At 38.7% G+C, this 13,444-nt stretch overlaps 1 protein-coding gene across 1 annotated transcript in view; it reads right to left on the bottom strand.

Annotated features, from left to right (window-relative positions):
- Window positions 1-405: 405 nt before the first annotated feature.
- The window catches only part of pcdh15b (protocadherin-related 15b), a 158,388-nt gene continuing 145,349 nt past the window's right edge, over window positions 406-13,444 (bottom strand). Inside the window, exons 30-36 of the mRNA XM_087794099.1 lie at window positions 11,194-11,424; window positions 10,886-10,974; window positions 9,963-10,139; window positions 9,669-9,887; window positions 8,375-8,383; window positions 7,520-7,630; window positions 406-2,044 (exon numbers count right to left, since the gene is read on the bottom strand). Coding sequence (XP_087650225.1) covers window positions 406-2,044; window positions 7,520-7,630; window positions 8,375-8,383; window positions 9,669-9,887; window positions 9,963-10,139; window positions 10,886-10,974; window positions 11,194-11,424 — 2,475 coding nt within the window. The remainder of the gene's footprint in view (window positions 2,045-7,519; window positions 7,631-8,374; window positions 8,384-9,668; window positions 9,888-9,962; window positions 10,140-10,885; window positions 10,975-11,193; window positions 11,425-13,444) is intronic.

Consider the following 13,444-nt stretch of genomic DNA (forward strand, 5'->3'; position numbering starts at 1 on the left):
AGTATCATCGGTTGAAGGTTTGAATCTTTTATAAATGTTAGAAAAAAAGGAAATCTACTGCGCTAGGTTAATACAACACACTAAATTAAACAGATGAATCCTGACTTCTAGCATTTTTACTAACAATTATACCTCAGGTCAGGATCATACATGGACAGAAACACTGTTGTTTTGTTCATCAGTTATTGCTAACATGTAGATAAAATGTATGTAGATTTATTTTGAGAGCAGGGGAATTCAAATGTCTGTATTTAACAATATCTTTCCTTTTGTTTGGAGAGCAGAGCCGCGGCATATTGAAATCACCAGTATACATAAAAGAGGAACGCTATATTGAGAATTAGCCCCTTCAGAAAGTCACTAATGACGTGAGCAACAATGTTTTCCACGTCTGACAGGCAAAGGCTAAAGCATCGTAGATTGAGAAGGAAACCGTTTCTCAAGCTCAACCACAATAGAGTTCATGTTTGGGTTTTGTTCAATGTTTGGGGACGGAGAGCTCTCTCCAACTTCTCCTCCTCCTTCTTTCCCTCCTACTCCTCCTCCTTCTTTCCCTCCTCCTCCTCCTCCTCCTCCTCCTCCAGTGTCTTCTTTGGCTTCGCCTCCAGTATCTACCGCCTCTGCTTCTTTGACTAAAGCCAAACCATCCACAGAGTCCAGAGTATCGAGAGAGTCCACGGAAGTCCGACTCCTCAGGACTTTTTTGAGTGGGATCTGTTTCCGGTCGATTTGGCTGAACATGTTGGCTACAGACTTTTCGATGTCTGCGATGTTCTGGATGTTTTTTAAGATGCCTTTCAGTTCCCTGCGTGGAGCCTCGGGTTCCATGGGCTGCAGTGGGGGTTGTGTCCGCAGGGAAACCGGCCTTAGTGTGGGTGCGTCTTTGATGGATGGCAACACGAAAGTGGACGGACGTAAGAGTGAGGGCGATAACGATAGAGGGAGAGGCGGAGGAGGAGGAGGTGGGGGTGGAGGAGGTGGCTGTGATCCTTTTTCAAAATGACTTGTAGGTAAGGAGATGGGAGGAGGAGTGGCCAAAGAAGGCGAGTGGGAAGGGGGACTAGAGGGAGGAAAAGAAGGTGGTGGTGGAGGCGGTGGAGATGAAGTAGGAGGTGGTGGTGGTGGTGGAGGTATTGAAGGAGGATCGGGAATATGGTCCAAATGGGCCTGGAGCCTGTCATCCACGTTATGGTTTTCGGTTAAACTTGCAAAACGGCGAAGCACTGGTGGAGTTGGCTTGTGACACGGCGGAGGCGTTCCGCCGTCGGTATGCGTCACAATTATGCTCGGGGGGGCATCTCTGGCCTGGGCTGGAGGGAAGTTGTGAATGTAGGGTTGATGCTGAGGAGAATCTGGAAACACCGACAGGATTATATCAGGTGACAGTGACCCGCGGGAGCCTCGGCTTTGGCGTTGACTCATTTCGTGGAGAGCCTGTTGCTCAAACTGTCGCGCCTGTTCTTTGACGGTCAGTTTGGGTTCGAGACTCGGGCTCATCATCAGATCTGAATCCATCCCACAGCCAAATCCTGAATCCAAGCCAGCGTCTTTGCTTTCTTTGAACTCTGCCTTCAGTAGCTCGAGCTCCCATTGCACAGGATCCATGACCACTTGCCTTCTCAGTGCATCGTACATCTCCTTTCGGTGCAGCCTTGATGGTAGGGTCCAGCTGTGTCCACCGCCGGAACCCCATCCACTGTCACTCCCACTGCAACCTCCAAGTGTAAGCCAGGCCTGACCAAGGCCTCTTCTGGTCGGAGAGAAGTTTCCTAGGAGTTCTTTTTTCCTTTGGCTTCTCCCCAGTGTCTCCGGGCTACTTAAGGTACCATCCTCGTGATAGATGGGATTTTTTATGGTCAGTGGGTTTTCATCCGACAAGAAGGTGATGCTGGACTCAGACTTGGGCAAGTTATTTAGCACGCGTCCATTGGCGACACACTGCCGGTGAGCGGCGATAGCTCTGGTGGCGAAATCTGAGATGAGACGTTGCCGATCGCTTTCATCCAAACTGCCACCACTTCCAGCACCACTGTGGTTGGAACGGCTGATCAAGACAAAAGAAGGAAATGAAATGAGGATGAAATGGAGCATGAAAGAGTTCAATGGATACAGTTAAGAGGGAGGTAAAATAAGAATGATAAGAAAAATGGAGGGAAACATGATTTAATCAGCATTCGATGGAATAAAGGTCAGAATATAAAGGAGAGAAATATAAAGGCCTTAAAAATGAGGGAGCGCACATGGGATTTGGGAAAGGTGTTTATTTTTACTTTACTCCTTCACAACAGGGGCAAATCTAGTCTTCAAATCTATTCTGAAAGCCCAAAAGTAAAAGGAATGCAAATACAATTTATGTACTCTAAAAGCCGTGCACTACAGTGGAAAACAGCAGCGCGACTACAAACGGTGCCACATCTGCTGGGGCTGGAGCTCTGTGATGCAGAGTTCTGAGGATATGCAGATTTGTTTCCTCACAAAAGACTGATAAATCCTACTTTCCACTCCAAAGAATGTAATGCGTGCAATAACTCTACAGTAGCTCTTTTTTTGGGCAATAATTAAACTCTGCAGACACTTCTACCTTACATGTTCCAAAGTCGACTCGCTCAAAAAGTCCGACTTCATTTATGTTTATCAAAAAAGTCGCTCAGAGAGAGGAGAGAGGTAGACTTTGTTTCAACCCAATTTAATATAGAGCTTTATCATTAAGAAATGTTTTATCGAGCTGGTAAAGGGAAAAATCTCTTGTTAGTAAGTAAGTAAGTAAGTAATATTTATTTATATAGCGCTTTTCCAGACCAGGGTCACAAAGCGCTTTAACAATCAAAACAATACTCAAAAATTGTGTTACCAACCCACGCTAAGCTGTTGTCCTAGATGAGCAGCATATTATGAAATCATATTGTATCATCTTTTAAATAGGTTGTGTACATACCTAAAGCAAATACTAAAGGGTCTATAGAATCTGTATGAATAAAATGCATGATCTTTATTTACTTGGTTTGAAAACCCACTATAGAAAAGCTTGAACACAACTTTGTGTATTTGAAGCACTTGAGGGCCGGACAGAATTCTTCGGTTGGTCGGATTTAGCACCTGTGCCTGAAGGTGTTTACTAACCATAAATTACATTTTTGACAATCAAACTAAAAACGTTTCATCTTTACGTTCTCTTATACTAGCCACCCATTTAATATGGTGGTAAATATGGTAGTATCGGATTGTCTTTTAAGGCAGGGGCCCCCAACCTTTTTTGTACCATGGACCGGTTTCAAGATTATATTCACGGGCCGACGTTCAGATAGAATAAAGTAAAAATACAATTGCACGACCTGCAAAATAACTAAGTGCATGAAAAAAGATTTCAGCATAACACTGAACCAGCAAGAGCATTGGACTGGTCACATCAAGTTATTTGTGTATTTGCATCTACATATATTTGATTGTATACTGACGATGGTGTTCTGTATGTGTGTGTCTTTTGTTTCTAGAGTCAAACCACATGCTAATGTTGTTTTGTATCCATTTTCTTTTTCTAAATGAAACAGAAGTCTTTGGCAGAAATATTAAATGGAACTTTTTTAAAAAATTTCTCACGACCGGTACTGGTCCCTGGACCAGGGGTTTGGGACTGCGGTTTTAAGCTAAGAAGAGCTTCTAGGGTTTTATACTTTTACTAAAGTACCCACAAAAAAAGACAAAGTAACCATAACTATATGGTCAAAGCCCCAAAGACAGTCCGCCAAGCAGCTATGATAGACCCTAATTATAATTAAAAACTTTTGCACTTTCCCAGGAATAACGGTCCCTTGAGAAAACTTGGTATCAGCTAAATGGACCAGACTGACACATAAAATTCCCAAACTGCCCACTTTGCAAACGGTTACACTTCCCGACTACTTATCAATAGAGTTAATTATCCCCTGAGGTGGTCTTTATAAATTATGGGCTGCATATATTTCAATTATCTCGACTCCATTTTCATTTCCTGAAACATCATTCAGATCGTTGGGGCCGGTTGGTCTTTTGCACTCTGCAGCGAGAGCAAACACATCGGCGTACATCCTAAATCCCTTGTTGTCTTCTGGAGAGAGTCTCCACCATCTTGCATATGAATTGTCTCCATGTAAATGGGAGCGCGAAGCATATCAAAGACAGACAGAGACCAGTGATGCATGTAATGCTGATAAGAGTTCCTCTCAACTTCTCAACGCCTCGGTAGGAAATTATAAATTAAAAGCGTACGGCCACAAGAGAGTGTCTGCACTTAAATATTTCCCTGCAGACTGGGTGTTGGAAAGTTTGAATCAGGCTTTAAAGACACATTTTATACAATAGATGTTTGCCAAGAATGCATTCATAAATTAACAATATGCAAAATCTCACCATCACAACGCATCACTGGAGCTTAAATCTACAGGAGAGACCTTTAAAAATGACTTCTATAATGAGCGATTCATCTGTTCACCCTCCTGCCCTCTGGGAGGCGCAACAGGAGTCTCTGGACAGTCTCTTGAAAGTAATGCTACAACAATAAAAATGTACATAATCCATCTTTTTTTCTAAACAAATGTACTTGCAGAAAATTACCAACAGCAAAAGGGATATTTTAGGGAATTGCAGCTCCACTATTTGGACACCAGGGGGTGACAGAAACCCTACTTAAAATCCTACATATTGTGCCTTTAACATGTCAAATTTGATAAAAATTTGAAGGATTTGTATTTCATGCTTTATACCTCCACACACAACAACAAGTTGATAATACCCATGCAATATGTTGTTTTAATTGTAGGGCAGGCGGTGAGTCGAACTCACACAAGACCGACACTTCAAAAAACAAATATGCAGCAAGACATATGTAAGAACCTGGAACATCTGTCTTTGAAATTGCTTTTAACGATTTGTTATTTTCCCTCCAGCCTAACTTCAGCATATTTATCTCAGTGTTTTGGGGTCATCGGGGCCCACGTAAAACGCGCTCCTTCTGCACTGACTCACAGCACAGAAGACGGACCCGTTTTTTCTCTTGAAAGCACGAACACGTTGAATATCCATCCATCCATCTCATCTGCATCAATTTTCTTCCTTGCGGGCAAAATGAAAATGCTAAAAGCTTGAACACTATTGCTTTTGGATTTGGGTCATTAATTTGATACTTGTACCTGATATTTGAACAAGCAATGTTTTTTGGTTGAATTTCACTTAAAGTCACTTCTACAGAAGGCAGGTGTGATTCATGGTAATGGTGATATAACATGATTATACTTATGCTAACGATGAAATTGTTTCTACATACATATATCACAGTTCTGGTGTATTCCTCTTGAATTAATGAGAATTAAAAATGTCCTGTTTTGCTGTCCTTTCAAAGCTTTTTTTAATGATGGTGCAAACGCCTCCAGAGTGTACATTTAAAACCCACTCAACAACCTCTACATTGCGATACAATTTTACTGCCGACAACATTTGCTTACTCCTTGGCAGGTGACCAGGAGCTCCCTTATTATCAACATCAGTTTCACTCCCTCCCCTTTGACTTCCCGCAGATCTGCCCATGAGCTGCTGCTCAACATTCTTAATGCATTACTGAGCAAGGATATCGCTAGAAAAGAAAAGCGTTTAAATAAAAATAAATAAGAAATAACGGCAGCATGTTGTCTCTCGTCTTTTGTTCACAGAGACAAAAGAGTCTGCCCTGTAATGAGTTTTGTTGTTGTAGATGCAGCCATATTGAATAGAGCTGCCTTTAAGTCTGGCATCAAGGAAACCAAGCCATCGCAAAGTGAGTGGAATTGAGAGCCTCGTCTTTTAAGTGAATATTGTCCGTGGACAGCGAGCCACCATTTTTATCTTTTGTATATTGGGGTCATTTACATGCATCACAGCAGGGGAACTGCCAAGAGCTTGAAGTCGCTGAACTTTCTGATGATAAAATTGCAGGGTTTATCTGCCGCTACTCATGCGCGCTGAATAATCAGAGCCTTGTTTGCTTTTAGTCTGACGTGAGGCTACAAGAATGTGCTTGATTAAACCGGAGTACGTCTCATCATTCTGTCCTAGCCAAATGGAAGCCAAGGACATGCGATAACGGAAGCAACCTTCGAGGATGTAATTGCTACCTATCTCTAAAGGGGGTTGCGACTCAAACTACACATCTTTTCATTTTGACCCATGACCATGTAGAGTAAGTTAAAGTCTTTAGGAGGCTTTTTATCCAAACTAAACTGTAACATTGTGGACTAAGTTGTCAGACAATTATTTAAAACTGAGCGGCTGTGTTTGGCTCCATCATGGAAGAACGGTTGTCAGTCCAGAGTCATCTTTTTCACTTCTACAGATTTCCATTTCAATTGGGATAATTTGTGTTAACATGACATGTTCCTGATAGCAATGTGCGTCTAGTTCTGCTTTGATTGGACCAGATCTCTACTAGAACCAGTAAATCAATGGGCAACTTTTCATGTTACACAATTTAACGCCTACGAATATTCTTTTAGTTTGTACATTTACTGCATGTACTTTACTGTGACCGACCAATTTCCTGCAGACTAAAAGTTAAAAACCGTACCGTTAGCATGACTAAACGTATTAATTAAACTATTGTTCACAAGGTAGTTTATATATTGGACGAACTGGAACTGAACTTAAAGTATTACTGCCTGATGAATGCTTCTGTTTATTTAACGTTTATTTTGGTATCTGTGAGCATCACACGCCATCTTTCATTAACGGTTGCCAGATTTCACTGTAAACACGTCTTAATGTATTTATGGTTTAGGTCAGTTTACGTCAACAAACTGTAGCAATGGCGAGGCTGTAGCCAACAGACTCAACAAAGTAAAAGGATTCGTCCTATAATCATTTAAAGAAGTTTTATGAAAATGTAGACTAGGATAGAAATATTGCACTCTTCTGTGTTGAATTTGATCGCTGTAGTCTTTTTCTGATATCACCTCCAAACTTGACGCATATTACTAATCAAACAATTGCTCTCTTGTGTTATACAGTATATGAGCTGTGGCAATACTTTTGAAAAATAATAGCTCGCAGAAACATACTGTTTATATATATATATATAAAGAAAAAATTTAACTACACTATTTTTTGAGCGGTTACATTTTAACATTTTTTAATTATTAAGTATGAAATTGACTATTTCCTTGTGGCCTGAACTTATTTCACATAGAAAGTCATCTTTCCTTACACTGATGGTACCAAAAATGGATTTGTTGTGAGGGGTCACAGGTAAAACTGTACTGTACTGAATTTTTTTTTACAAAAGCTACATTTGAAACTGTAATTGTATACATTAAGATGTTGTATAAGATAAGAACATCTACTGCTCTGCTGCTACTTACCTCGTTATAAAAACATTTAAAAACATTACCTTGCAGTATAACTCGTTTGGTTTGTCAGACTATTGTCAACATATAAAGTTCAGGATTCGAGAAATACACACTTGGCGTCCTGCCGAACACTTAACACCCAATGAAAGGACAAAAATGACTTCACTTACATGGCATTGTCACCCAGTTCCTCGTAAAGGTTGTTGGAAGTTCCTCCAAGAGCTTTGCCTGTTGGCAGCGCCATCTGGATCCGTTCCGTCTTGGCACATTCCGCCTGGCGTCTGGATCCAAGAGAGAGCAAACAGTTATTTATGAAAATAAAAGTAATTGCTGAACTAATAACAACTCGGGGCGCAATATTGATGTCATAGAGCGAACTCATTTTGTGAATCACACGCACACAAACAACACAAAAGAGTTTACTTGATACGACTTCTAAACTTGTTTTTTTGAACGACAAAAAGCTTTAATCAGAACGCAAACTAAACACATCAGAAACAGGAAGATTTTTTTTTTAAATAGTGAGCAGTTAAATGTATATAAATATATCTGTGCCTTGACCTGTAAATCACATTCTGTTGAACGTCTTGGAAGAAGGAGGTAAGAATAGATCTGTTGCAATTTCACAGGTAAACAACTTCATACTTTCACATAATTAATTTTTCATTTCTGTTTCCAGAACAGTTTTTTCAATAGTAAATGCCAGTTTTTTTTTTTCTGTAATACACAATATTTTAAATGCAGAAAGTTAACTTTATTTAAAAAAAAAAAAATCTTAGCACAACTTTCTATATTTGAAGATCCACTATTTAATGACAGATAAAATAAAGTTGATGAAAAAATGCTGGTTAAAGTAAATGGTGTTTATTCCCTTTGAATGTTTTAAGGGAATCACTGCAATTAGAGCTTCTTTCATTCACCCGGAACAACAAACACGCCGAAAATGTAATTTGACACATGCAACACAAGCACAGAAGTCCAACATCGTCAGTTGTGTTTTAAAGATTATTGAAGAAGGAACTCACTCTTTGAATCTGGTGATGACAGTCGCAGTGGAGGAAAAAAAAGAAAAAAGAAGAAGATTAGTGGAGGCATTCTTGTGAGGTTTTCTTGTAATTCATGAATAAAGATGACAATTGATCTTTATTAAAGTCATTTAGCGAAAATAAAAGACGTCTAGTTATTACACTGATGATCATCAGTGGCATTTTTCTCTCCTTGAATGTCCCTCTGTTCTCTCTACAGGCAATTTGTCTCGCTTTCACACATGAAAAAAAACCTCTCAGCAGAACTCACTGATCTACTTATAGTGTGTTTTTTGTGCGTGTGTGTGTGTGTGCAGAGTGAATAAAATTAACGGCCTTCACGGTTGTTAACTAAACACACTATTTAAGTGACTCAGAGGGACACGCTGCCATGTTGTGGTGTCAGGAGAAAGTGATGGGTTCACTTCATGAAATGCTAAATCCTGCTAAAGTGATGTCCCGAGGGAGAGCGGGTCAATGCTTGTCTGGTAAAAAACAAAACAAGTTAGCTTTTTATTCATTTTAGTTATGTTGCTTTGTAAAGAAAAATATACATTTTTTATAGCAAGTCTAACAAATTCTTAAAACTCCAATATAGTATTTTTCTTTATTACTTCTGTAAGTATTTACAAAAACAAGTATCATTTATTTGAGTTAATATGAAGAATAACATACATAATCTAAATAATATTTTTTTGTTGTTCTTATAATTAAATTGACAATATTATGTTTTTGAGTTTATTCAGTTCATATAAAAGTTATTTTAAATAGAATATAGATTCATGCTTTTATTTTCATTTCCTAAATTTAAATATTTATCTCTGCGTGAAGAAGTTGTAAGGACTCAAGTAGAAAAAAACAAACATGGTTAATTCCTTTTTACATTAAGAGATTCATTTGGTATAACTTTTTATTTAATCTCTAATCAGCTCATCATGAGCATTTGTTATTTATTTATAGTTTTGTGACATGGTTTTAGTCCAATTATTAGTATAAGCATTTCCCCTTGAATTCTTAAAATTACTTTTATTTTACATAATTAAATGTACAATTCACACAATCCTTTTTTTTTCTCCCATGTTTATGTGATATTTGTTCATACAGCGTTAAATACAACATCCTTCAATCTCCAGCCAGACCTCCTTGATCTGTGTCTAACTCACTCGAACTGCTGCTGGAGTGAGATCTAACGTATTTGAAAAATGTCTCCTGTCTGTCTGAATGAATCGAGAACAAATACAAACGTTTCGTCCAACTTTTCAGAAAGAGTTCTTGGCCGATGACTCATACTTACTGTCTGTAGGTGATGATGACGATGAAGATGGCAGGGACGCAGCAGATGATGATGATGACGGCGAGAGCCAGCAGTGCACCCTCGGTGTAGCCAACACTCTGGGCAGCTTTCCTGACGCTGGTCAGCACCTCCGGGGTCCGGATCTCCAGAATCCGGCCTCCGGGAGGAAGGAAGGGCTGAAATTCCTTGTTGATGTCCAACAGTTTGCCGTCCAGGAACCTGAATATGTCACAGTTCAGCTTATATAAAGACATAAATAATACAATCCGAGGGTGTTTGGAGACCCTTTCTTACTTGTAGAGCTCTTGTCGAGATACAGCTCTATTCGTCAGAGGATCGATGGCGTAAAGCATCAGGTCAGACTTTGTGTAATCTTCCTGCTCCATTCCTTCGCCATTACGATGTGGGCCGATGCTTTCTACGACTACTTTAGCTCCGGGGATCTGCTCCTGGACGTACCGCTCCAAAATCCTGTGAACAAAAATGGAGAAACAGAGCGTTTAGCTTAACAAGCTGCATTCAACCCCCTGCAGAAAGGCCTAGAGGGCGAACACGAACTCAAACATACACATGAAATATGTCGTTCAGATTTGCCTCCTGCACCTGAGAGCAATACTTGCTCGTGGCAGGAATTCGTCAAGACATCAAATAAACATTCACACACTGGTGAAAATATAAAATGCTATCAGTTTAAATACATTTGCAAATGCTATTTGGTGGTATTTACAGTAAAACAAATCAAAACGTTTTTTTTTTAAACTTTATCCAAGTTTAAAAAAAATTAAAAGCAAAAAAACGAATCCAATCATCAAACTTGAAAGGCACTTAGACAGTGCATGCCACCACCAAGGGCAAGGTTGTCACCTTTAACAAGGCTTGAACAAGTCTTGATACAAATCTTTGTAGCGAAGTTGATCCCTGACAAACTACTATATATATTTATTTCCTTGGTTGTTCTGAAAGCTTTCTATAATTTCCGCCTTGAACTCTTTCCTTCAACCCCACTTATCGAAAATGGAGCTCTTGCGACTTCGAACTTGCTTCTTCAACCTTTCTTTATTTCCCATAGTGCTCTACGCTTACTAATCGATGCGCCAACCTTCCCATCGGTGAAAACAATTAACCAAGGACATCCTTATGAACAAAAGTCTGAAAGCAAACTGTGTTAGCAGCAATTTTATATTAGAACATGAACAATTAAGATAAAAAGTAGGTACCTGAGAAATGTGTCCTTGTTTTTCTCTACAGTAGTTGGAGGGATGTTCGTGACGATCACCTGCATGTCGAGCTGGTTTACCACTGACACCTGCGCAGATTTGAAGTGGAACCAGACACCAATACTATTACCTGCTGCACACCTTAAATAAACCGCACAAAAACTCATAATTCCTGTCTTTACCTGTAAAGTATTATAGTTTCTATGACAAAGACTTTCTACGAAGGAAAAAACTCATTGATTTACTCGAAATTCTATCGTAAAAGCATTGACCTTTAAGTCGACCATTTGTATTTTCCGTAGACTCACCACTATCTCTGCCTTGCTGCTGTGTCCCAGGCCATAGTTGTCGGTGGCGACCACCTCGAACTTAAAGTGTGACCTCCTCATGTTGCGGTACATGATGGCCGTTTTGACCACGCCACTGTAGGGTTCGATGACGAAGCCATCCTTGCTGTCTTTGGTGTTTTTACCAGCGGGAGGTGGAATGATGAGCCGGTAAATCATGGAGCTGTAGTTACCGGTGTCTTTGTCCAGGGCCTGTGAACATAACGGAGGGATGGAAATATATCAGCAACACAATCAACAATGTACTGCATGAGCGTGAATGTATTTGTTACCTTATTACATTTAAAAAAGTTGTGTGATTGCTGTTGCTGATTGTGACAACCTGCAGCAGGAAAAGTGGAATTCTGACTTAACTACGTCTTCATGCAAACGCTGCATGTTTTCATTTACTGATGTTTTTCAACAAGAGAGGCAGGAATAATAGATTATAGATTTAGCTGCGGGACACCAACAGGTTCAAAGTGAGAACGGCAAAGGCAGGAATCGAGAAAGAAAGGGGATGATGAAAATAAGGAACGTCATAGAGGTAAAATGAGGGAAAATAATAAGGGCGGGTTCCTATTTTCCAAATTTTAAAAAGAAAAGTGTTAAAAAAAAATAATTCACAGCGTTTATCATCAATGCTAATATCACACTCACTAAAATAACAATTTTGTAGTAGTTTTGCTGTAACAAGATCCAAGTCTAAGTAAATTAAGTCAGGAGTAAACTAATGAATTAACCATTCCATTTATTATATCCAAGTTGTAGGACTGCCAAGTTTCAGAAAATGACAAGAGTGAGATTTAAGATCCACGACGTGATTGGTGAAAACAATAAATTAGATTTATAAGAATTATGTCTTGCCTCCATCCCAGCTATAGCATCATAAACCTGTCATCAATGTCATTTGACTAAAATAGGATGATTTAATTATTAACTGTTTTCTGGGTTAGTATTCTCTAGAAGAAATCTGAGGCAGGCATTGATAATACCTTCATTATTGATTTATAGCATCATAAATCTGGCATCTTTGACAAAGACATATTTGAATCACAGAGAAAAAATGTTTTTAATTATAGATTTCACTAAAATAATTCTACATTAAATAGGTATAATATCTTGTAGGTTGGTAGTAAACCCTCCTCTAGAAAAGATCTGAGGCAGTTATTGATGATAACTTTGGTCCGAACCATATTAACAAGGTGGAAATCTAAATTTAAATGTATTAAAACAAATATTGGATATGGCACAAAATAACAAATGATAACAATAAATAAATGAATAACAAAAGTGCATTTTAAAAAGTGAAATGACTGTGATAATGAAGGATCCACTGGAATTTCCCCGAACGTTTAGCAAGATCTCTCCAGTATTAAGTCCGGCTCATGACTGGAGAAACCTGAACGACGGCAGTGCTGTTGGGTTTAAATGTTGTTAAGTTGTAAAACCCTGATTGTTTTTGTTATTATTAAAAGAAGTAGGAGAGAAAGTGATAATAATTATATATATAATATATGATTTTAGTAACTAACCTATGTGACCTTTACTGGAAAAATATATCTGGCAACTAGTAAAAAAACAACCTAAATATATATATATACTGTATATAGAAATATGAATATTGGTCCATCTTGATGCATAAAATATGCTTCTTTTTTTTTTTCAATTTACCCCTTTTTTTGAAGGTTGGTCTGAGAAAATAATTTAGAAAATTAAACTTTCATTCTTACTGTCTATAGATTTGAGCTTCTATATAATGAACTTTCAGTTATACTTTCACGTATGTTATATATACATATATATATCGCGTATTATTTCTGATCCCTGCAGTGAATCATCCAATGATCAATGCAACCGTGCTTGGAACTAAATTGGCTATCAGGGACAAGTAATACAGTATTTCTGAATATTTCTGAACAGCAACAATCCATAGCAATTTAAACCTCCTGCCATGTCTTTAACGATGATTATTAACCTACTATATAGCTGTGATTATGAGCTGCTAATCGATCACTAAAGAAAATGTACATGCCTAATGAAACATTGACTTTTTTTCTCTGAAACCTTCAATTACACATACCCATGTATATTTCAGCATCACAGATGCAGCGTAGCCAGTGTAGGAAATGATGGAGCATGCTCCCAAGAACTAGGATTCAGGGCGATATTAGCATTGCAAATCAACATCTCTAATGTTACAACTGTAACGCAGTGCAACAAATTCAAATGC

This window comes from Callionymus lyra, chromosome 6 (assembly GCF_982586985.1).
Source record: "Callionymus lyra chromosome 6, fCalLyr1.hap1.1, whole genome shotgun sequence".
Lineage (NCBI taxonomy): Eukaryota > Metazoa > Chordata > Actinopteri > Syngnathiformes > Callionymidae > Callionymus > Callionymus lyra.